A 24,860-nucleotide genomic window follows, 5' to 3' on the forward strand; every position below is an offset into this window, starting at 1 on the left:
AACCTCTTTCCTGCTCAAGAGGGTGAGGAAACTACTATTTTGCCCTTGTGTTTCAGGGCTCCTCCCTTCATCACGAGCAGGGTTACAGTATTTGCTGGGGTTTTCTTGAGGTCATGTACCCTATCCATGAGATGCAGTCTAATTGCTGCTGACTCTTTATCCTGGTGATAAAGTCCTGGTGGAGTTGGTTGCTCCCAACCTCTCAATGGCTGATGATGGCTGTTGATACTGGAAATTAGAAGGTTGTAGAATTGTTCCTGGTGTTGGGAGTCTGTTGAATGAGAGAATATTCTCATTTGTAAGAGAGCGCATCTGACATGAAGTTCTTGGAGCCTGGGATGTACGTAATGTAAAAATCAAAATGTGAGAAGAATTGACTCAATTTCATTTGTCTGGATGAAAGCAGTTTTGTCTGTTGCAGGGTATATAGATTCTTGTGCGTAGGAAAGTGTGCTTCTTCTAGGACAGGAGTCCCCAATCCTCAGTCTGTGGACCAGCACTGGTTTGTAGCATGCCAGCGACCAGGCTGCAGAAACAAGCAAATCCATGGGATACAGACAGCATCTTTTTTCCACGGAACCAGTCCCTGGTGCCCAAAAGGCTGAGGGCCACTCTTCTAGAAGATGTCTCCAGTGTTGGAATGCAGATTTAACAGCAAGGAGCTCCTTATTAAAAATGTCATATTTCCGTTTTGGGGCAGTCAGGGCTCTAGAAAAGAAAGTGCAAGGCAGAAGGCTGTTTTCTCCCTCACTCTTTTGTAAAAGAACAGCGCCAATGGCCATATCTGAAATGTCTACTTGAACAACAATCTCTGATGTGTCTGGGTGCTGAAGGATGGGTTGGCATGCAGAAAGCTGCTTTAACTTTTCAAATGCTATTTGGTGTGTAGATAGCCAAGAAAATTTAACTCCTTTCTTTATCAGTTGGGTCTGGGACTTGGCTTTATGATCACAACTTTCTGTAGAAATTAGCAAAGCCCAGGAAACATTGTATATCTTTGGCTGTGCAAGGGCTTGCCAGCCTATGACAGCTTTGACCATCTGTATGCCTTTGTGGAAATACAGTAGCCCAAGAAATTTAGTTGTTGCAGATCAAAGGTGCATTTTTCTGGCTTGGCAAAGAGCTGGTTATTTCTTAGTCTAGGAGAACTCTGCACACATCATCTGATTGCTGAGCCTCATCCTTAGACTACACCAAAATATTGTCCAGATAGAGCACTGCATCTAAAAAGACTAGGTTTATAAATCAGGAAAATACGGCCCCCTATGTTAATGAACCCAAACAGGACTTCTGTGTATTCAAATTTGCTGTATCTGGTGTCAAAGGCAATTTTAAGTATCCTTGGACCTAATGGGATTATATGCCAGGGGTGTCAAACTCAATTTCATTAAGGGCTACCTCAGGGTTGTGTTTGACCTTCGGGGGGCGCAGGGTGGGAATGGTCAGCATGACATCACTTGTGACAGGGGCGCCTGCGGCAGCCTGAGCACTCTGCCAGTGAAAACGGGTTCCCGAGCTTTGTTTTCAGCTGCGATGGCCTGCAACCTTCTGCTAGCAAAAACAAAGCTCAGGGGGCCACGTGCAGCCTTCACAAGTTCCATTTTCAGCTGGGACGGCCTCTTGCAACCCCCTGCCAGCGAAAAGCAGCCCTCCTGAGCTCCGTTTTCACTGGCAGAAGCACTGTGGACTAGTCCTTTGTTATTTCCAGGGCAGCCCCATGGGCCAGGTTTAAGCACCCTACAGGCCAGATCTGGCCCCTGATATGACACCCCTGTTGTATGCATTGCAGAGGTCCCCCCTTGCAAAAAATTTGTGCTTTCTGCAGTCTGTCTAAGGTCTAGAATTAATGGCACTGAATAATGGTCCCTTACTGTCACTGCATTCAAAGCTTTATAATTATAAACCACCCTATTGTCTTGTTTCTTGGGTACAAAGGGTGGGGGGGCTGAGGCAGGAGACTAGGGTGTTCATATGAATCGCTTTTGCAAATTAGAGTCCAAGTACTGTTTCAGAGTTACTGGTTCTTTAGCAGTCATTTGATATTGTCTCTTGATGGGAATCTTGGCGTCAGGAACCAGATTTATGGTGCAGTCACAGTCTCTGATGTCACTCTGTTCCAAATGTCCTCCACCAACATGTAGATTTGAACACCATAAGGCCTAACTTGAAGGAGAAATGTCTCCCAATCCCACATTCTTGTCACATTCCAATAGAATGGACAGTAACCACTACAAAACAAAAGGCATACGGTCTAACCAAATTAGATATCCCATAAAGATATTATAATTGAAATCTTTATCTAGATTCTGACAGAGATCATTCAAAGCAGAAAACCTCCTGAGGAACCAGTAAACTATTAGATAACAAAGGATAGAATGGAATGTAACATATCCAGACATTAATAATATAATAAAATAAGGGGGGGGGTGAGAATTAGTTGATTAAAGGAAAGGAAATAACTTTCTCAAAATATAGTCACTTTCTTCGGAGTGGAAGGGTCACTGGCAAATTGGGACCAGATTGTTGCCAAGTTTAAGGCGGTCACAACATGAGAAAATATTAGTTTATTCCGCATTACTTAAAGGTGCAGCAACCTGGTCATCATTGTAACCCCAAAGTCCTGCGGGTTGTTAAGCAGAAAGGCAAGGAATGTGGGTGTTTGTGCAGGGGGTGGAGGGTACCACAGGTAGGTACTACAGAGTGCTGTTGGGTGTTGTGGATGGCACTGTGGAGCATGGGTAGGTTGGCAAGCGCTGTCCCATGGAGTGCAGGTGGGTTGGCAGAGCCTGTCCTACAAAACAGGGAGGGGTTCTGTGATCATGTGCTTTAGAGCATTGGTACAACCATTCATTTAGTGAATGTTCAAAATTACAACAGCAGTGAGAAAGCTAATTTACAACTGGTCATCGCACTTATGACCATTGCAGCATTGCACATGATCAAAATTTGGATGCTTGGCATCTGGCATATATTCACAACAGCTACAGTGTCCTGAAGCCATATAATTGCCAATTGCAATCTTCCCAGATGGTTTCTATCAAGCAAAATCAATGGGGAAAGTTAGATTTGCTTAATAACTACATGATTTACTAACAACTATAGCGGATCACTTAATAACCATAGCAAAAAAGGTAATAAAACAGATCACATCAACATTAGGCAGTACTGACCAGCACAAAGAAGCATCTCATACAAAGCATATAATGTTATGTTACCAGTATCAAACATGGACACATAGAATAAAATGAAATGAAAGTTAGTCACAGAGAAATGAGATGTTTGGGGAAAGCTGCTGGAGTAATGAGAAGAGATAAAATCAGAAATGAAACCACAAGAGAAAGAATGGGCATAGAACCAATCTTAAACTGCATACAAAAACAGCAAATAAACTGGTTTGCTCACCTGGATAGGGTGTTGTGAAATTCCATACCTTACAAGGCACATACAAGAAGAAGAGAACACAAGACAAACCCAGAAAAAGATGGCACAACAACTTCAAAGACAAGCTAGAACAATGTCAATTAACAATGGTTGAGGCTGCCAGAAGAGCAAAAACCAGAACCTTGTATCTCCCTCGACACCTGAAGCACTAAAGGAGGAAGTAAAAAAGAAGAGAAGTGAGTTCTGTGTAGACACAGTTGAGAGAGAAAATCCTTTTAAGTGCCATGAAGTGTCAGTCTTTATAGTCCACTGGCATTTAGAGGTAAACCTTGAGAAGTCTGCAAAACATTCAACTTGGAAACATTTCAATTTTAAAAAAATATGTAACATGGTTACAGATGTAACTAAACCTGAAAAAGGTGTTCCAATGTGGAGCATTCATTTTAAAAAGTTCCAGTTTTATGTCATATTCAGAACAGCAGTTTTGGCATTTGAAATGGAAGAGTCACACATTTCTTGTTCAAAATGTCCAAGTAAAATACAGTATTTGGCAACTCACTTTACTCATATTTATCAAGATGTTAAGCTGCAGTGCTGTGTGATGACTACAAAGACTATCCCTATACTGTTCTGGACATTCAGACATTAAACATCACCATTTGAGTTTTATAAGGCTGTCAGAATTTGTGGAAAGTGAGATGGGTTTTTATGGACTGTGACCATAATATCTCTTTGCTTTCTACACCAATAGAATGAAAGAATGTTTGTGAATCCCTTAGAATTATAATTCTGTAGTACTGTGACCTGCACTGTCATTTGAGTTTTATCTTAGTACTATCAACAGATAAGTGATTGTGATTAAACAACACATAAAATAGTTTATTGTGTTGCATCTTTATTGAACATACAAACCCAATATTCACTGTTTATGTTGGGGAAAAAATATGAGAAACTTGATATGTTATAATTGGTGATGCCTCCTTACCTATTAGAGCTGTGACTTTGGAAAACTTTTTTTGTATCTGCTGATCAATCCTGCACCTCATCCTGGAGATATTTTGTCTCAATTTATTTTGAAGAGTGGCCTCAAGACACATAAACTTGGTGATTTATACAGTAACTCCTTGCTTCTAGTCATACCATAGCATTTCATTTCATATATATATATATGTTATATATATATATATATATATATATATATATATATATATATATATATATATATATATATATATATATATAAAAATAAAAACATATATATATATATATGAAATGAAATTCATTTCATATATAACAACAACCAAAGATCCATATATATATATATATATATATATATATATATATATATATATATATATATATATATATATATGTGTGTGTGTGTGTGTGTGTGTGTGTGTGTGTGTGTGTGTGTGTGTGTGTTTTTAGATTTACTGTTGTTTTCATGACCCATATTTTTTCAACTTTGCATGGAGATAACTGGGCAATCTCCTTTCAATTTTGCTGAAGACCCAGATTGTTGGGGGCAATATGCTGACATGATAAAACCGCTTAGAGAGGTAAAGTACTGTGAAGTGGTATATAAGTGTAAGTTCTATTGCTATTACTATTGGTTCCATAACTGAGGGCAGCACATTGTTTTGGCCCTGAAGCCCATATATACAGGTAATCCCCGGGTTACGAGCGTTCCCTTAGCGAACGTTAGAATATATATGATAGGAGCCCCCTAGTGTGCATGAACAAGTTCCGAAACTACGAATCTTCATCCTGAATGTTGTGGGCCCAAATGGAGCTACTGAAGCACGGATCTGCTGCCCAGTCATATCCCTGTTCCAGCATCCTGAGGCCTCGTTTGACACGTTCCCAGCCGAAATGGAGCTTCTGAGGGGTGAATCCACCCCTTAGAAGCTCCATTTCGGCTGGGAACGTGTCAAACGAGGCCTCCCTTTCAGGAGTCCAGAAGCCTTGCCTGGTAGGTTGCTGGCCAAAATGGTGCTTCCAAGAGGCGAATTCAGCCCTCCGATGCTCCATTCGGCCCTCCGCATGTGTCCTCCCCTAGCCTGTTGCAGGCCGAAATGCAGTCTCCAGGGTCCAGAGGAGAAGGCCTGCAGAGTACCAAAATGGAGCCTCTGGGGGAGGCCTGTGGAGGGGTAGAGTGTTAGAGGGCCGGATCGGCACCTGGAAGCTCCATTTTGGCCTCAAAATCTACTATACATTCATATATGAAAAATAAACATTGCTTATTGGTTATAATCAAACCATTAAAATCATACCATAATATTAACTTTGAGTGAAAGCTAAGGGTTTTTTTGTATGTTAATAAGATAAATTTTGGCAGCTGTCATTTTAAATGTTTTACTTTTTAAATATATTTCTGGTTATTCTTTTGATAAATATATAATGTATAATTCATTATTTTTAAATTCTGATCATTATATCTGGTGAAGTTTATATGTGATATAACCATATAATATTTAACATATATCTGATTAAGGTTATATGTGATATTGTTATTTTACAGAGGCGAATGCCACTAACTTTCCGTGATCCAGCAGCTGCTCCTTTAAGGAAACTGTCTGTGGATTTGATCAAAACATACAAACATATTAATGAGGTAAAATTTGCATAATTCATTAATTTTTCTTTTGATGTAAGTTTTTTTTATGACTAGAATGTGTTTATTAATACTAAAATGCGAGCTAAATCTATAATCTTACTCTGTTGTAATGCATTTCTTTAGACATTAAATGTTTAATACAAAGAAAAAGTTTTCTAAATTTATACTAATAATACTGTTGAGTGGAGACATACTCTTCAAAAGAATACTTACCACTTGAGTAGCATTTCAGAAGAGGAAGAACCTGCTTAGAACAGTATTTAAAATCCTTCCTTTCTTTTTCTGTATTTACATATAACTATTCTCATGTATGAATGGCTACTGTCTACTCTTTTTTCTTTTCTTCTTCTAATTGTGCATTATTTCTCCTTTGAAATTATTCTTACTGTTGTAAATCTATTACTTAAATCTTACTTACTTAAACTCTTATTGTTATAGACAAAAGTACTTGTCTGCTAAAAGAAAAGAAAAGCTATTGTCTTATTTTATGAATGAAAAGTGGGAGATGCAATGAAATACTATAAGGTTGATTTATCCACTTCACTTGAATGACAGATAGTTTTTAGACTTGTTTCTGAGAGGGTAGAAAAATGTCCATCACCACAGCAAAGCTTGCTTTCATAGAATATAGCCAATATTCTTATTTGCAAGGCTTTACAACCAGAGGTGGTATTCAGCAGGTTCTGACCAGTTCTGCAGAACCAGTAGTGGAAATTTTGAATAGTTTGGAGAACCGGCAAATACTACCTCTGACGGGAGATTTTACAGTATCCTTCCCACCCACAGAACCGGTAGTAAAAAAAATGCGAATCCCATCACTGTTTACAACTAGATGTTAGGAATTATCATTCTTTTTTCTAAGCCAGGTAGAAAGCAGAAAAATGTTTCTTATTGTGTCCAGATTCCAGACATCAGAAAGCCACTAAGTTTATTGCCTAAAACTGTTATAGTCTTTCCCTTCTCTCTGCCATTAAAGAATGTCCTTTGTCTAAACACCAATTGGTCAATAATGTAAAAATCAGGACTGCTGTTTATGCAGTGGTTAAAAGTTTAGTATTACAATATCAATAACAGACTCTAAAAATATTCTTTTATCCACTCAAACCCTAAAAATAGATAAGGAAAACTCAGTTAAACAAATGAGTCAGAGACATTGTACTTGTTCATTGTATTCTTGAGGAAATTTTCCAAAGCTACTTTTTACCACAGAGCAGAGTAATGTTCTTCGTAATAAAATAGAAGACTAATGTCATATCGGTTGAACTATGAATGCATGTATTTCTTTGCACCTTTTAAAATTATGCCTGCTTTTGTAAATTTTGTGCTTCAAGCTTCTTTGATTTACTGAACTTGTATCAAGCTGTTGTTTCAGCAGCTCCCGATTTGCTTTCAGAGCAGTTGGTCACAGGCTACTGAAACAATATCCATATTCTTGTGTAGGTCCTTTTGAATTGAATAAATTATGCTGTAAAATGAAAATGTAACCATCTAATGATTAATATCACCATTATCACCATTTTTAAAATTACCATTTTGTCACTTTATTGCCAAGTATTTCAGTCTCTTTTGCAATAGTATATGATACAAACTGGCTATGCAATAATTGCATTTCCTAATCTCAGGTTTACTATGCAAAAAAGAAGCGACGACATCAACAGGGACAAGGAGATGATTCTAGTCACAAAAAAGAGCGGAAGGTTTATAATGATGGATATGATGATGACAACTATGACTACATTGTAAAAAATGGGGAAAAATGGATGGATCGTTATGAAATTGATTCTTTAATAGGCAAAGGCTCATTTGGACAGGTAAATGATTGAATAAATGTGAATAAAAGCAGTATCCTATCCAAGTCATATATGGGTGGTTTTTTTATATACTCTTCACAATCCATTTTGCAATTTTATTTAGACTATGATGGTGGTGGGAAAGAAAACCCATTTTTTCCATTATACTACCTTGATTTTATGTGTTAATGTGCACAGGTCTGTGTAAAGCTATAGATATTTAATGGATTTGATAGCCAGACATTACATTCTACTTCCTAACAGCCTACCAATATATAATGTAATAATTTAGTAGGCATTTATCATCACAGATAGTATTCACTATAAATTCTGTGCAGATCTGCACAAAGTCCTATTTCAATTCTATTTACTTCTGCTTAGGCAAGTGGTTTAGATTTCGTGTGATTTAACAAATATAGAATTTTAAAAAAACTTTTAATCACTAATTAATTCCAAAAAATTTTCAAGTTCTTTTGCTCTTTTCAAAAATCTGGACTTTTTTATCTTGTACACAAATAAATAAAAATATATATGTGTATATGTGTGTGTGTGTGTGTGTGTGTGTGTGTGTGTGTGTAGATTTGTTTTCTTAAGTTTTCGCGTGTACTTACATGTATGGCATTTGGCTTTGTTCGGGTATTTTCCCACGTCATAGTAGTTGTGCTTTTAAAGTTGCAGCGACGTTTCAGCAGAATCTCATCTGCCAGAAGCCTGATGATGGCAGATGAGATTCTGCTGAAACGTCGCTACAACTTTAAAAGCACAACTACTATGACGTGGGAAAATACCCAAACAAAGCCAATGCCATACATATTTATATTTATATTTATATTTATATATATATATATATATATTTCTTAAGTTTTCGTGGGTACTTACATGTATGGCATTCGGCTTTGCTCGGGTATTTTCCCACGTCATAGTAGTTGTACTTTTAAAGTTGTAGCGACGTTTCAGCAGAATCTCATCTGCCATCATCAGGCTTCTGTATAGTGTTCATCTGTGAGTCAGGCTTTTATAGTGGTTTCAGATTTAAATTTGGGGCAGCCTATTGCTGTGCCAGAATGGTTTTTTCTTCACCCTGATTGGTTGGGAGTCTTGGTCTGTGTTTATTGGTCTTGGAGTTTGCTGTGTTCTGCTTGATTGGTGTTTCTAATATCTTCTGTCTGTTTTTTGGCTCTTTTTGTCTCTTGATTGGCTGGTAACATTGTGTTACTTTATTGGAGGCCTTTAGTGTAGCTTGGCTCCGGTTAATTGGACGGCTATCATTAGTTAGGAAGCTAGGTTTCATCTGGGTGCCTGGTTGGGGTGTGTTTGAGCTGGAGGTATCAGGGGGGATCTGTCTGTGCTCAGGTGTTTGCCTGGCTTGTGGTGTGGAGATTTTTTTGTTTGTGAGTGCAGGCTTCCAAATGATTGACAGTCTGGTGGAATCATCTCTTCTATTCATGCTTTCTGGTCTTTTTTCAATCTCTATGGCTTCTCTGATGATTCTGTGGCTGGGGTTTTCTATAGTGGCTAGGGTTTTGGTGCCATTGAAGTTGAAACCCAAAACCCTAGCCACTATAGAAAACCCCAGCCACAGAATCATCAGAGAAGCCATAGAGATTGAAAAAAGAGCCGTCCATTTACCCGGAGCCAAGCTGCACTAAAGGCCTCCAATAAAGTAACACAATGTTGCCAGCCAATCAAGAGACAAAAAGAGCCAAAAAACAGACAGGAGATATTAGAAACACCAATCAAGCAGAACACAGCGAACTCCAAGACCAATAAACACAGACCAAGACTCCCAACCAATCAGGGTGAAGAAAAAACCATTCTGGCACAGCAATAGGCTGCCCCAAATTTAAATCTGAAACCACTATAAAAGCCTGACTCATAGATGAACACTATACAGAAGCCTGATGATGGCAGATGAGATTCTGCTGAAACGTCGCTACAACTTTAAAAGCACAACTACTGTGACGTGGGAAAATACCCGAGCAAAGCCGAATGCCATACATGTAAGTACCCATTTTGTGTTTTTCTTTTCTACATTTCTGCGTTTACATTTCTACAGGTTGTAAAGGCATATGACCGAGTGGAACAGGAGTGGGTAGCTATTAAAATTATAAAGAACAAGAAGGCTTTCCTAAATCAAGCCCAAATTGAAGTGCGACTTCTTGAGCTTATGAACAAACATGACACAGAAATGAAATATTACATAGGTATTTATCTTTTCAAGAAATAACTTTTAACTATCTCAGTTTTTATAATGACTTACCATTATATTTTCATTGTTTTTGAGGTTATAAAGATATCTATCCTTTTAAAAAATCTTCTTAGTTAATTTTTGTAAATGTCCACTTCTAGGCTATTTAAGGAGCATTGTGTAATAAATTCTATAATTTCTTAAACTTTCACCAGTTATGTATTCAATCTGGATCTATTTTTGTACAGTTAGTCTTCATTGCCTCAAAAAAATTTAGAATCTTTTGGATGTTTTATGCAGAAAGTTACCATTATTCATTACATAAAATAAATGGTTCTAAGTTTCTTGCTGAAGCTTTCCATTGATCTTTTTGATTCATGAATAGAAACTTGATGTCTATATATGATATCAAGCCTTTTATGCAATTGCTCATACTTTTGATTTCAGATTGTTCTAGTTGATATGTATTTGTCAGAAAAAGTTTAATGTTAATAAGCAATTTGCCTTTCTTCCAGATTGTAACTTATGAATATTACTTCCTTGATAATCTTAACAGTGAATCTCTTTATAATCAAGTGAATTTTAGTTAACAATATCTACCCCTATAATATACTAGCTTTCTCTCATACACCAACTGAATCTACTGATTCAGTCTTCAGAAAGACTGAACCTTTGTCTCATACACCAGCTGAATTAACTGGAGATAATACAGTAATGACTTTTATCAGCAGGTTATATACTCAGTACCCCTCCCTCCCTAGGGACATTTAAAACAAACATTTAAGTATTTCATTTTATTAAGATAGAAATTATGGCCTGAAAAGCAGGTTTGCCAAGAATAAAATCAAATAAGCAATCACATTTCTATTAATGCCTTCAACATGGTATGTTTGTATTGTCCCCGTTTTGATTCTGAATAGTATAGGAAGATATGAATGAATTAGTATACTTGACCTTGGATATATTTGTTGAGTTTAATTATTGCAATGGAATCCTGGATTTCCCTAACTGAAGCCCAAATATTGGCCTGCTAGATGAGACCTCAGATTATCAGTTTCTCAGATGATTCAGATTCAGTAGGACTAAATTGCTCCAAGTAATACTGAGAAAAACAAAATCATATGCTATGAATATGTGTTTTCAATGTTCTAGTCTTCACTTGTAAAGCTCAGAAATGGTTAGTGACTGTCATATTTAAAACACAACCTTTTTCATTAAATTACTGCCTGTAATTTAGTCCATACTTTGGAAGTTTGGAATGTTCCACCATCAAAAGAAGCTAAATATATAGAGACATGAGATACTCTCTTCCTAATACTTTCTAAGGTTAGACTAGTCTTTTCTTTATTTAACATCTTTTGAAAAATATTATTTTCCTCCCACGTATGACATCTGATTGTTTTTAGATAAGCTCCTCATTTTTAGGAGCATTTTCATGCCTTAATTTTACAATTATCATTTTAATTATAAGACATGTTAAGGAAGTGGGTACTCAGATTATTTCTTTAACAGTGAATGAGTAGATGAAACTATCAAAATGGCAAGAGACACTAAGACAGGGAAATACTCAATGTAAGCATTTAAAAAACACTTCTATAATTGTGAAATTATAAAAAGTAGCTTTTTCTGAAGTAATGGCAGCTCTGTAACTAAAGTTAATTTTATGTTTTTATGTAATTCAGAATGGTTTAATTATTCATCTGCTGTGCATTCTGTTGCACAGTGAAATATAATATATAAGAGCGATTCTAAAGCAGCACTAAACATTAATGAAATTTGCTTTTACGTATTTGCTTGATTCTAGACAAGAAAATAAAGGCACATATTCTTTTTGTAATGGCAGCAGTATATTTTTCTTTAGTATATTTAGTTTAATTAAATTTTAGTCTAATTTCAAATAGTTTAAGCAGAAAGGTTGTGTATTGATCAGAAATCTGAAGCCTCAAGCATAGGAAGTCTATAAATGAAGGGATATAGTCTGTACTTTTTAGAAAAATAAGTGCCACCATTTTAATTTTAGCATCATGTGATTTTCAAAGAAAGAAATTACTTTTTTTCCAAAAAGAAATTTTTGTTAATGAATATAGAAAAGTAAAAGGACAGTTGTACTTTAAAAAAAGTTTGGCAGACTTTTGGGCAAACTTTGGAAGCAATAGCTTTCTTAAGGAGATGCTTAAAGGTTTGAGACTATACCTGTAATTTAATACCTTCCCCCTTCTTTTTTCTTTCAGTGCATTTGAAGCGTCACTTTATGTTCCGAAACCATCTCTGTTTAGTTTTTGAAATGCTCTCTTATAATCTCTATGACCTTCTGCGGAATACAAATTTCAGAGGGGTTTCATTGAATTTGACGCGAAAGTTTGCACAACAGATGTGTACTGCACTGCTTTTTCTTGCAACTCCTGAACTTAGTATCATTCACTGTGATCTAAAACCTGAAAACATCTTGCTGTGTAACCCCAAACGAAGTGCTATCAAAATAGTTGATTTTGGCAGTTCTTGCCAGCTTGGACAGAGGGTAAGTATTATCACTTCAAGATATTTCAGTATGGCTTGTTGTTTTGTTTTGTTTATATTTTAAATAAATCAGCATGCCCCCAAAATACATGTTCCTAATTACTACATAAGGACAAAATAAGCAAAATGTTTTAGCGATAAAGGAACTACCCATATTTCTGCCTGTTTTCTAACTAAGCATTGAGAATATATACAGTATATATATCTGTATGGCTGCAAGTCTCCATAATAGTAAATGATAATTCTGTTTGCATTATAGTGCATAGTTAAACTCTGTTGAACTCTTTACTAAATCACAGCCAGAATGTTAGTTTTGCATTTATAAAAAACATCTATTTGCGAGTGCACAGTTTGGGTGGCTCAAATAGCACAGTGATTCTGTTTCAGAAAGCAGAAGGACAGGGTTTGTTTAGGTTTTTAAGGTTTCTTGAAGTTATACATTTTAAGGTTCGAATCAAGGATTCCTTAATGGAATTCTAAGTCTATAGACTAGTCTGCTTAGCTTTAAAAAAATATCCCAAGAAGTCACAGCAAACCACTTTCATATTGTCAAGAAAAGATATATAGATGTGGAGTCCTTATTGCTCTCTGGGATTGATTGTTTGCTTGCAGAAATTTCATTACCCAATTAAGTAATATCATCAGTGCTAGTGAGCGTAAGATTTGTTCCCTGTTTATGTGCAGGATCTTGCCCTGCCAATATTGATGCAGGTATGATTTTTTTCCCTTTGTAAATCTTTGAATATAGCTTTCTAGTCGATTGTTTGCCTGATATTATTCCCTGGTTCTCTAAGTGTTGGTTACTGGAGAGGATGTTTTTTTTCCCCACTGTACATAAACAGGGAGAAAATTCCACATTCAGTTAAAACTGATGATATTATCTACTTGGGTATTAAAATGTCTGGAAGCAGACAGCTCCACAGTTCAACCTTGAATTAAATAGATTCTCTTTTATTGACATATATAGATATGTCTCTGCATCACCTGAAGTTGAACTCTGCTTGAAGAAGGCTTATTTTATTACATTGTTTAGAATCTAGTAGCAAATTTATATTATGGTTTTTATAGTATGATTCTACATATGTCGGGCACAAACAATCAGATCCACATGTGAAGGGTTGAAGTGGAGTGCTTTATTACATCCTATCTATAATGTAAGAATCTCTCCAGACTGCTTTCCCTCTCTAGGGAACAAAGAGATAAGTTTCCATGGAACATGTGAGTGAGTGTGTGTGTGACTAACCCCTGCTTGATCCCTCCTCCTTGCCTGGTTAGTAGTTTCCCAACATCATGAATCTTTCACAAATAAGGAAACAGAATTGCTGTCAATGGAGCAAAGTATTTTTAACATTTTCTGCTGTATAATTGCATATTTAACTTTAAGCTTCTTTTTTAATTACCAAGTTTTGTAGATTTAAATTTTTTCTCTCCTTATTTGTATTTCAAACAAATTATGTGTAATATAGAATCATTACTTTCTACCTACAGATTGGGGATTATTTAATGTCTTTGTTTGTAAAATGCAGATATATCAATATATCCAGAGTCGTTTTTATCGATCACCTGAGGTGCTATTGGGAATGCCTTATGATCTTGCAATTGATATGTGGTCCCTTGGTTGTATCTTAGTGGAAATGCACACTGGAGAACCTCTTTTCAGTGGAGCAAATGAGGTATGTTAATATTCATATGAATTTTTATTATGTTGAGTTGCCTATTTCTTTAGTTTTAAATATTTGGTTATACTTCTAATTGATTTTTCTCATTTGAAACAGGTTGATCAGATGAATAAAATAGTGGAAGTTTTGAGTGTACCACCTGCTCATATTCTTGACCAAGCACCAAAAGCAAAAAAGTTTTTTGAGAAGTTGCCAGATGGCTCTTGGACCTTAAAAAAGACCAAAGATGGGAAAAGGGTAAATAGATATTTTAATCTTTGATCTAGATTAATCTGTTTGTAACTGTGTTGGCTCCCTTGGCTAAAAAACAGAAATGAGCACTATTCCCTAGAATCAGAATCAACTGGACAGGGGAAATCTTTACTTTTACTTTTAGCTAATTCTGATTTAAATGAGAACACTTTCCCTTAGAAATTAGAGAAAATTACTAATGTTCCTAATTAATTATTAATACTTCCTACTATTAAGAAGTGTAATAGTAATTGGCAAGCATACATCATTTTCGGTCCAAAAATACTTCACTTTAGATAGATTGTCAGAAATAAACTATGCAGTAATTGTTGTAATTATTTAACTCTACTGTACAGCTTTTACTAAAGAGAATAAAAGCAAAAGTTAAAAAATATATAAATGTTCAGGCATCCCAACCCCTGAAGGGAGGTATTTTGGTTTAGAATTTAAGAGCTGGACAACGTAGGCACACACACACACACACACACACGGGGGGGAGGGAGAGAGAGAGAGAGACTCTTTTGGAAGTTGTACTTTTGTTCTGTGGCATATGTTAACACATACTATAAACTTTCTAAACTAAGGGAAATCATAGAGAAATGGTGTTGTAAGTCACCAGAATCACTGTCTTTTGTTATTCTATATTTATTATTAAATGTGTTGGTTGCCCATCTTACCACAGGGTAACTCTGCAGCATATAAATTTAATAAATAAATAAATAATATATTCATAGAGGAATAGTTTATAAGCATTGCCATCTGATCTCAGGATCTCTAAGTGGCTGTTGTAATACATGAATATAATATTAATCTACTGTCATGGCATGTGGAAATGACCTTCAGAGATGAGGGGAAAGACAATATCTAAGGAAGATTGGACGGAGAAGGAGGCTTAACAGGCAGAGAAACAAATTTAGGAAGGGCATGCCCTAATTAGTTAAATCAAAAGTGGCAGAAGATTTATACTTTCAGATTTGCAAATTTGTTGTCCACCTTCCCAAGTATATTTCTCACCATTACTTTTAACAGCCTGACCAGTTGTTTTTTTTGGGGGGGGGGGGGCTCCCTCCTAAGTTTATTTGACCATTAAGCCACTAGGGGCTCTTCCTTCTCTTGTCTGACCATTCCTGTCTGATTATTCTTTTTCCTTCGCCCCATAAGGTCTTTCCCACATATCATTATATCTACATATGGCAATTGTTACATATTGTGGAATGAGGATATTTCTCTTTGGTTTTCTTTTAAAGTAAATGATTATTGTTAATATTTTGATAACTGTACAGGTTTCAGAAGTGACTTGCCATTTTCATCTTCCTACAGCTGAGAGTGACTAGCGCAAGGTCACTTAACTGGCTTTGTGTTTAAAGCAAGACTAGAACTCATAGTCTCTCAGTTTCTATCCTGATGCCTTAATTTTTACACTAAAGTATCTCTGAAGACTTCAGGGATTCAGCCAGGTAGTCACCAGGGGTCAAAAACAAAAACCAATAACCACAACAAAAACCAAAATATGCTAAATCAAGGGCAGGAGTTTTTTAAACAACAACAACTGGAAGTATTTATATTGTTAGAAAACTGATCTGAAATAATAAAAATGCAACTATATTTTTTAAATGTAAAGATTTTTCTAATTTTCTAACAGGAGTACAAACCACCTGGAACCCGTAAACTTCACAATATACTTGGAGTTGAAACAGGAGGACCAGGAGGGCGTCGTGCTGGAGAGTCAGGACATACTGTAGCTGACTACTTGAAGTTTAAAGACCTCATCTTAAGGATGCTTGATTATGATCCAAAAACCCGAATTCAACCTTATTATGCTTTGCAGCATAGTTTCTTTAAGAAAACAGCAGATGAAGGTACAAACACAAGTAACAGTGTCTCTACAAGTCCTGCTATGGAGCAGTCACAGTCTTCAGGAACCACTTCTAGCACGTCTTCAAGCTCAGGTATATTCGTGACTCCTACAACATTTTAGAAATGAAGTCATTGGAAGAATATTTACTATATACATAAAATGTTTTTATATTATTTTAAATCTAGCTCTCTATATCTTTTTTAAAAATTCTAGGTACCCTTTTTTTCCTTTGTAATAATCTTATTTATTATGCTTTCTTCTTGTCCCATCAAAATTTCTGATTATATCATCTTCAATGTATTTGTTTTGCTTATGATTAAAGGTGGCTCTTCGGGGACAAGTAACAGTGGAAGAGCACGGTCAGATCCAACACACCAGCATCGACATAGTGGTGGACACTTCACTGCTGCTGTACAAGCTATGGATTGTGAAACGCACAGTCCTCAGGTAGTTTTGAAAGGAAGTCTCTGTTAACTAATTATTGGTATGCTTAAATAGCTAAATAGTTCTGTTCCATGATCACACCACAGTAGCAATCTTTTACCAATTCTGCAACTTATTTTTTTATCATTCAGATAATTATTTGATAATCTGATTAAAACTGAAATCATTGCCCCAAAGCTAATAGTTCCTTCTAAATCCCATTGTTAAAATTGTTTGAACAGTTGCATATTATGCATATTTGATAGTCAGATCTAAGAACTTTTGTAATACTGCAGGAGACAGATACTAATAACATATTTCATTTTTTGAAGTTTTCAGTTATACTTTTGGCAACACATAAATCAAGTTCAATGTAGTACAAGTCTAACTATGCTTTGTTTAGATTTTATGACATAAAATAACCCTCCTTTGTGTGTGTGTGTGTGTGTGTGTGTGTGTGTTGTTGTTGTTGTTGTTACAGGTTCGACAGCAGTTTCCTCCTCCGCTTGGTTGGCCAGGAACTGAAGCTCCTACACAAGTTACTGTTGAAACCCATCCAGTTCAAGAAACCTCTTTCCATGTTACTCCTCAGCAACAAAATGCATTACACCATCATCATGGAAATAATCCCCATCACCACCATCACCACCACCACCATCATCACCATCACCATGGACAGCAGGCCTTGGGTAGTCGGACCAGGCCAAGGGTCTACAATTCTCCAACAAACAGCTCGTCCACCCAAGATTCCATGGAGGTGGGCCATGGTCACCACTCCATGACATCCCTGTCTTCCTCAACAACTTCTTCCTCTACATCTTCCTCCTCAACTGGTAATCAAGGCAATCAGGCCTATCAGAACCGCCCCGTGGCTGCTAACGCATTAGACTTTGGACAAAATGGAGCTATGGACGTCAATTTAACGGTCTATTCTAATCCACACCAAGAAACTGGCATAGCAGGACACCCAACGTACCAGTTTTCTGCTAGCACAGGTCCTGCTCATTACATGACTGAAGGACATCTTACAATGAGACAGGGAATTGATAGGGAAGAATCTCCCATGACAGGAGTTTGTGTTCAGCAAAGTCCTGTGGCCAGCTCGTGACTAAAGTGAAACAGATTTGTTTCTTGTGTGTTTTTATAGAAGTGGTGTTTTTCCAAAAAAAAAAAAAAAAGTGCAAAGCTGCTTGAATCAGGAGGAGATAGACTTATTGAACCGCTACAGAAGGGCAAAGCTAACTATTTTTTTAAACTTGAACAGATTGCAGTGAAGTTTTTAGAGCCATGTTCATACCTATCCTAGATAGCTTTGAGAAGATTTCTCACCTTTTTGCCCATTTTAATTATTACAACCAAGTTACATATATATTTTTCCCCTTGTTCAACAGAATGAATATTCAAGAGTTTATCTTAGTTGCAAGCATATTTTAAGGCATGCCCAGAATCATATAAATGGGCATTTTGGGTTTTTTTCCCCCTTTTTTAATGTTAAGGGGGGAGGGGTGGGAAGTAATAATGAATTTCCATTCCCCAAACATACATGAACATAAAAAAGCAGTACTGTAAGGAAGAGGGATCCTAAGATTGCAAAACAGAATCTTTAGCTGTAAAAAAGGATAGTTGTAATGGTGTTCATGAGACACATTAAGCATGCTAAGTGGCGGTGATTAAGACTCCTTATCTGAACCTACTGAGAATCAAAGCAGCAATTATATTGGGATTCTGTGTCTCATGTTTGAGGCTACAATCAGTTAGTATTGGAATAAGACTGGTCCTGTAAGTAAGGTGCACTGAGAAGCAATCAACAGGTTGGTCTTGACCAGTCCAGGGGAAGTCTTAAGTGGTGGTCTTTGGGATAACCTTTGGCCTTATGGATTTGGACTCTTAAGTTAGAAGAGCCTACCATTTCAGATGCAATCACTTTTGGACATGCTTTTGCAGACAGTCCGTAATGCTGAAAACACAGAGAATGGGTAATTCAAGAGGCCTTTCTTTTAAAATAGACTTTGTGACCCACTTATTGTAAGGTATTGCAAAGTCACTTTGCGTGTGTCATAAAGCTGACTTCCTTATTGGTTGAAGGTCACAGGAGTAGTGGTTTGCTTTTGATGAAAATAGCTACAACTGTGTTCCTCTCTGCTTTTCACTTTCTTTTTTTTCCTTTCCTCCTACGTCTTCTTCCTCTTTTTGCTTTTTCTGGGCACGTGGTTTCTCCACTGTTACTTCTGCACAAAGATGTCTTCTGTTCAACCTGAACATTTTTAAAAATGCAGAATTTTATGTGACTGCTTTTTTGCCTCACAATTATGCTGTGAATTTTACAAAAAAAATTTCTTTTTTGATAATTTATTGTACCAAAGCTGTTTTTATAGCACATAGATGTCTGTAACCAATAATGTAGCAGTTCTGCACTTTGACACAAGGTGTAACTAGACCATTTTTAAATGTCAGTTGAAAATTATGGCTGTACTATTGCTTAAACAAAACTGGAACTGTTGTTTATTCATAGCCAATACATTTACAACAGTCTGTGTATTGAACATGATAGATAGGACATCTAATTCAACACTATAACATCTGTTGCATTATAAATGTGTTCAAGCTTCTGAAAGTAAAAGGGACAGTAAAGCCAGAAGCTATGAAGCCAGCAGTTAATTTGTTGTATCCCTTATTAGCATAAATGTAAACCTGAAGGCAAGACCTTGATTGCATGAACAGATCCAAAACACTAAGATGAGTGAAGTTAAACAAAAAAGGCTCAAGTGAAACCTGAGGCTGAGTAGGCTGTATTTAACAGGACGTCAGCTTGGCAGTTGCTAAATTTCAGAACCCTTTTGAAGAATTTTGGAATTACGAATACAAACATTGTGAATAAAAGAGAGGAATCAGGGTAATAATCAGGGTTATCTTTCCAGATTAACACTGTTTTGCCCGTTACACGAACAGAAGCAGTCATCTACCTCTGCCAGTAAACCAGTTTAAAAGGCCATTCAACAAAATACCGTGCACTTCAGATGGTTAGTCCTTATAGCAAACTAGGTCAGTTCTTCTGAACAAATTATTTTCTTTCTTTTTATAATCATTCCTTATATTGGCAACAGAGAGGCTGAATGCAGTGGGAGTATGAAAGAATGCTTTAGAAATAAGGAGTTTTTGTAAAGCAACTTTTTTATCTACGTATCCATATTTATTTTAGATTGCGTTCTCAAGCCTGTGAATTGGTATTTTTGAACTTCTGCAGTTCAAAAATGTTTGCTGAGCAAAAGGCTGTCGTCACAAAAATGGAGCATTGTGCTTAGCAATACAAAATGGAATCCAATGTGTACTGCTGTCTAGGAATATAAGGGTAACAAATATGGGTAATTTTTCTTGTGCTGGTTGCCATACTTTAACAAGCACCAAAAATACTGTTTTTAAATTTACATAAACAGAAATCATAAACTCCAGTGCTTCTGCATACTGTGTTATGTTACAGTCCAGTTTTGTGTGCTTTACTACACAGTTTGGTTACAGGACTTCTGTGCATTGTAAACATAAACAGCATGGAAAAGGTTAAATACCTGTGTTCAGATTGTAAGATCTAGTCCGGACTTGCTGTGTATATTGTAACGTTAAATGAAAAGACAAGCCCTTTGTATTATAGTCATGCAGTCTTATGTATGATAAACAGTTGAATAATTTGTCCTCAGACTCTTTACTGTGCTTTAAAAAAATAACTTAAGATAAAATGTAAACATAGTAAAATCTTCCTATGCAATTAACCTACTTCAAGGCCTGGTCTGCTAGGTATGATTATAGTAACGTGTAAATATTAGAAACATTTGAGACAGATTTTAAGAGAATATAGAAGTAAAACTTGGAGGTGTAATATATTACTTTGAGTTTTTAATTCAATAGCAAGACTTTTTTTGAAATGCCCACACCTCTTCTCTGTTTTATTCTGACTGTAAAGCATAATTTTTAGTTTTTAATTGTATACATTTTTACATTAAGTACTTTTCATATATTTCTTTTATTTATATAGTGCCTAAACAAGAGTGATCTCACAGCTGTACAAACTGTAAAACAGTTCTGATACTGCCAACAAGCTTACAAACCAGCCACAGCACTACAGGAATGTACTTCCCCAAACTAAGTTAAAGTATTAAATTAGAAATACATTTTTGAAAAAAGGATACATTTAGAACTTCTTAATCCATTCATCATAATTTTCTTTGGTTTTTAAAATTGATGATCCTTTTTCACTTGATACCTCATTATGAGGTAATGTGCAGGGACGTATTGTACTGCATCATTGTATTGTTTATGGCTGTGAGAAGCTGTTAAACCAAAAGTCAAAACATGCTTGTTCAGTCTCTTGTATGCAATGTTCAGAAAATGGGCCATGCACATTCTCAGTATTCCATATCTTAATCAGGAACAAAGATTAAGAATAAATTTAGGCCCCATACAGGACCAAATTCTGTTCTTACCTGGAGCACTTGGCAAAGAACAATAGAGCTCTAGCTCCCTCAATTGCCTGCTATAGTATGTATGGATATTGCTGCAAGAAGCAAGTACATTCTTCATGAAGCCCTTCTTGTTCTCTATGTAGTATGTGGGTAGCAAGAAGAGAAGGGTAGAACATAACTGGTGAGGCTGTTTGTAGGCTTTCCATGCAAATATAATGGCATGGACTTATCTTTACAAAACAGGGTCTAAACTAATAAATAATGCAAAATTTATCACGAATAATTGGGTTTTAGCCTAATTTCTTCTAAAATGTGAAGTGGCGGTTATCCTTTTTTAGGGTAAAAGGCTTTATACCAATGGTTTTTATCTCAGTTACTCACTATGCCCAAATAACTTTCTAAAAGTAATCCATGTTACAGGTTTTAATGCAAGTCTGTACAATACATCATTTTGTATATCCAAAATTGCACTGTTACAAGATTATTAACCAGTTTACATTTTTGTCGCATTCAGATGGGGAGGGGGTGTCACAAAAATAGCTAATGGAATTCAGTTTAACTTTTGTTCTATAGCAGTTTCCTGTTATTGTTTTAAATGTGAACAACAGATAACATTCAGATAGGATTTGACCTGAAGCTGCACCTGTTTGAACACAGGAAAAAAAACACCTTGTAAAAACCCTTCAGTAAGTTGTGGACAAACAAGAAGCCATAAGAATTGGAAGAGTTTGCAGAAGTTTTTTTTATTAACATTGTTTAATGAAGGAGGAGTTAGTTATTTCTTGCCCCAATCAAGACTACTGGTAATGAAATTAAATGCTGTGCTTGCAGCATAATCTGACTCCTTGGAGACTGGTTTAAATCCTGAAATTAAAGAATGGCTGAGTTCACATGACAATGATTGAAAATGCAACGTATTTGTTGTTTTTTCTTTTGGTTAACAAGCCTGTTCTGAATCTGCTAAAATTAATAATATTTTTTGGACTAGGCATTGCTACTACTGAGCTTCCAATCTGTTTTTAGCCTGTACAGTGTTAAACACTTTGACCAAAAGTGGAATAGTCTTTCTGGTTTTCTTTGGATGTTTTCTTCCTTCCAATTCTTTGAAACTGCTTTAAATTGTTAGGACACCTTGTTTGCACAGGTGAAGCACTCCCTTCTGATGGGCACAAATGTTTTTAGCTTGATGAAGGTCATCAGTTATGTTTAAGGCATAATTGATCTGATTTGAAAGTTGCACTGGGAATAAGATTTCCAGGAAAGGGTGGGGTGGTGTAAATTCCAATGGTTATTTCATCTCTGTCTGATAAAATTCTTTCCTGCCTGCAGAGGAACCTCATTTTTTTACTTTATCTGCACAAGCTAAGAGTTCAAAGATTCTCTGGAATCCCACATGAGACCAGAAGGTCTGATTTCAACTAGCCTTGAGAAGTTGTGGTCTTCTCCAATGCCACAACTATTCCACCTTTGTTGGATTCCTCAATTTGTATTGTGCTATCCCGATTCATATTCTCCAACCTTGCTGATTGATCTTCAGGCAAGGAAATCCATCTTGGAAGGAAAGATTTCACCAAATCACACGACTGTCCCAGAGCACCCTATCTGGAATAGTCAGAATAGAAATCTTCCCATTCCACTGACATTATAGTCGACTATATTATGCTTACTGTGTTTCTACTGGTCATCTCCAAGATCAGTCAGGTGCCTCCATTCTGCTTGGTCCTTTCAGCATTAAGCTTTTCATCAATGCATCTATATTTGGGAAGCTCAAGATATGAGACAGACCATAATATGAATAGGTCTTCTCCATATTTTCAAATGCCATTAGCTGATCATGCCTTAGACCGGGGGTCTCCAAACCTTTCAGTCTGAGGGCCACGCTGGATAATTTGCAAACATTCAAGGGACATATGTCTATGGAGATTCTCTGTCATCCAGGTCATGGTTGTCCCAAAGGTGCTTTTTCAAGAGGCAACTGGACTTTCTGGTTTGTCTTTGAAGAGATTTCGCTTCTCATCAGTGAAATGTCTTCAAAGACAAACCAGAAAGTCCAGTTGCCTCTTGAAAAAACACCTTTGGGACATTCAAGGGATATGAGAAAGAACGATTTTATAAATGAGTGAATAAAATTTAATTGTGTTTCATTTTGCTCAATGTAATACAATTCACAACAACAAAAATGTGACAACTACAAAGAACAAAGCTGTGCTCATTTGGACAAATGATACAAGAAAAATGTCAAACTTTAGCAAATGTTCCAAAGAAATAATTACTGCAGATGAGAATAAGGCTATTCTTTTTTTCAATAAATTTTATTTATTTAAATTTTACAAATGTACATTAAATGAGAATCTGCCCAATTTTGTGGCACAGAATAAAAATAATAAATTCACCACAAAAAAAGAACTCCAGTAAAACAAAGAAGTTCTGGTAATTGCAGGTTTAATCCACATGAAGCACAGAATTAATGTAAATGATGACGCTGATTTTTTTATTTCAAAATGAGTGAAAAGCTAATGGTGCTATCAATTCTTATATCTGGGGTGTAAAACAAAAACAAGCTATACTGGATCAGGCCACCTCCTTTACCACCCGCCCCCTTGTAGGCAGGGGAAGTCACTTTCCAACAGGCTTTCAAAGCCAGTGCAAATTTTAAAGGGGAAGCTGCTTCCCCTTATCCAGCTATCCTCCGGCTGGCTTACAATGCCCCTACATCGGAAAAATCGAGGGAATTTTATCCTTTCCAAACAGTGATGAATGCAACCCTGCTTTCTCTCCTTGTACTGTTTGGAAAGGATCAAAGCACAACACATGGGGAAGAGCTGTCAGGTTGGAAAGAACCTTCCGGAGAGCCAGATGTCACCCGTGGGCTATAGTTTGGAGAACCCTGCTTTGGACTAATCATGTGACAGATTTTTCAAACGTACTTCCTGGTCTTCCAGGTTATGTTCTTCCAAGGTCTTTGAGGCACATCACATATCTGGGATCTAGCTCAACATGTCTTCTTGATCAAAGATCACAAATTTCTCTGTGGCCTATCTCTCCTGAGGATGCTAGTCAGAAATTGTCCATTGCCACTGAGCCATTCTTGCTGCCCCATTCACTCACTAATAGTGTTCCTGTAGATCTCTCTGAACTTGATAATTAGAGTGGTAATTAAAAGTGTGTGAACCCTTTTTAATTTTCAACATTTCTGCATAATATGACCTAAAACACTATCTGTTTTCCACATGACTCCTAAAATGAATTGAGGAATAAAGGAGTCAAAATATTATCATTGTTCATTTATTCATTGAGGAAAATGATCCAAAGCTACATATCAAATATGTGATCCTTTGCTTTAAGTAATTGGGGTGCTTCCTTTGGGTAGCAATAACTGCAACTTCTTTTTTTAAAAAAGAAAATATGTTAACATTTTTAATAAACATAGTAAAATTAATATAAGCCAAACTACAAGAAAATAGGAAAAAAGAAAGGTGGAAAAGAAAGAAAAATAATATAGTAAATAAAAATGTATAAAGAACTTAACCCCTTCATATGTTCATATTGTTCAAGTATGAACAATTGCAAATGTCTTTTCTCTTCATTTTTCTTTGTGTCTTCTCACAATTTTTTTATTACAACTTTAACAAATCTCTTTTGCAAATTCAATATGAGAAACTTAACCCCACCACTCATCAGGAAAAAAAAGGATTTTAATCCTGCTGTACAGGACTTTAGTT

At 36.2% G+C, this 24,860-nt stretch overlaps 1 protein-coding gene across 13 annotated transcripts in view; it reads left to right on the plus strand.

The window, feature by feature from the left end:
* DYRK1A (dual specificity tyrosine phosphorylation regulated kinase 1A) overlaps positions 1–21,418 on the plus strand; it is a 154,791-nt gene extending 133,373 nt beyond the window's left edge. For all 13 annotated transcript variants that reach the window (XM_087937623.1, XM_087937624.1, XM_087937617.1 and 10 more), the window contains 9 exons: positions 5,903–5,995; positions 7,621–7,809; positions 9,845–9,992; positions 12,208–12,494; positions 14,020–14,166; positions 14,269–14,409; positions 16,046–16,352; positions 16,584–16,708; positions 17,166–21,418. In XM_087937623.1, coding sequence (XP_087793749.1) covers positions 5,903–5,995; positions 7,621–7,809; positions 9,845–9,992; positions 12,208–12,494; positions 14,020–14,166; positions 14,269–14,409; positions 16,046–16,352; positions 16,584–16,708; positions 17,166–17,792 — 2,064 coding nt within the window. In that variant the 3' untranslated portion in view covers positions 17,793–21,418. The remainder of the gene's footprint in view (positions 1–5,902; positions 5,996–7,620; positions 7,810–9,844; positions 9,993–12,207; positions 12,495–14,019; positions 14,167–14,268; positions 14,410–16,045; positions 16,353–16,583; positions 16,709–17,165) is intronic.
* Positions 21,419–24,860: the final 3,442 nt, after the last annotated feature.

Source organism: Pseudonaja textilis, chromosome 7, assembly GCF_049901715.1.
Source record: "Pseudonaja textilis isolate UNSWEBS1 chromosome 7, rPseTex1.2, whole genome shotgun sequence".
Classification (NCBI taxonomy): Eukaryota; Metazoa; Chordata; class Lepidosauria; order Squamata; family Elapidae; genus Pseudonaja; species Pseudonaja textilis.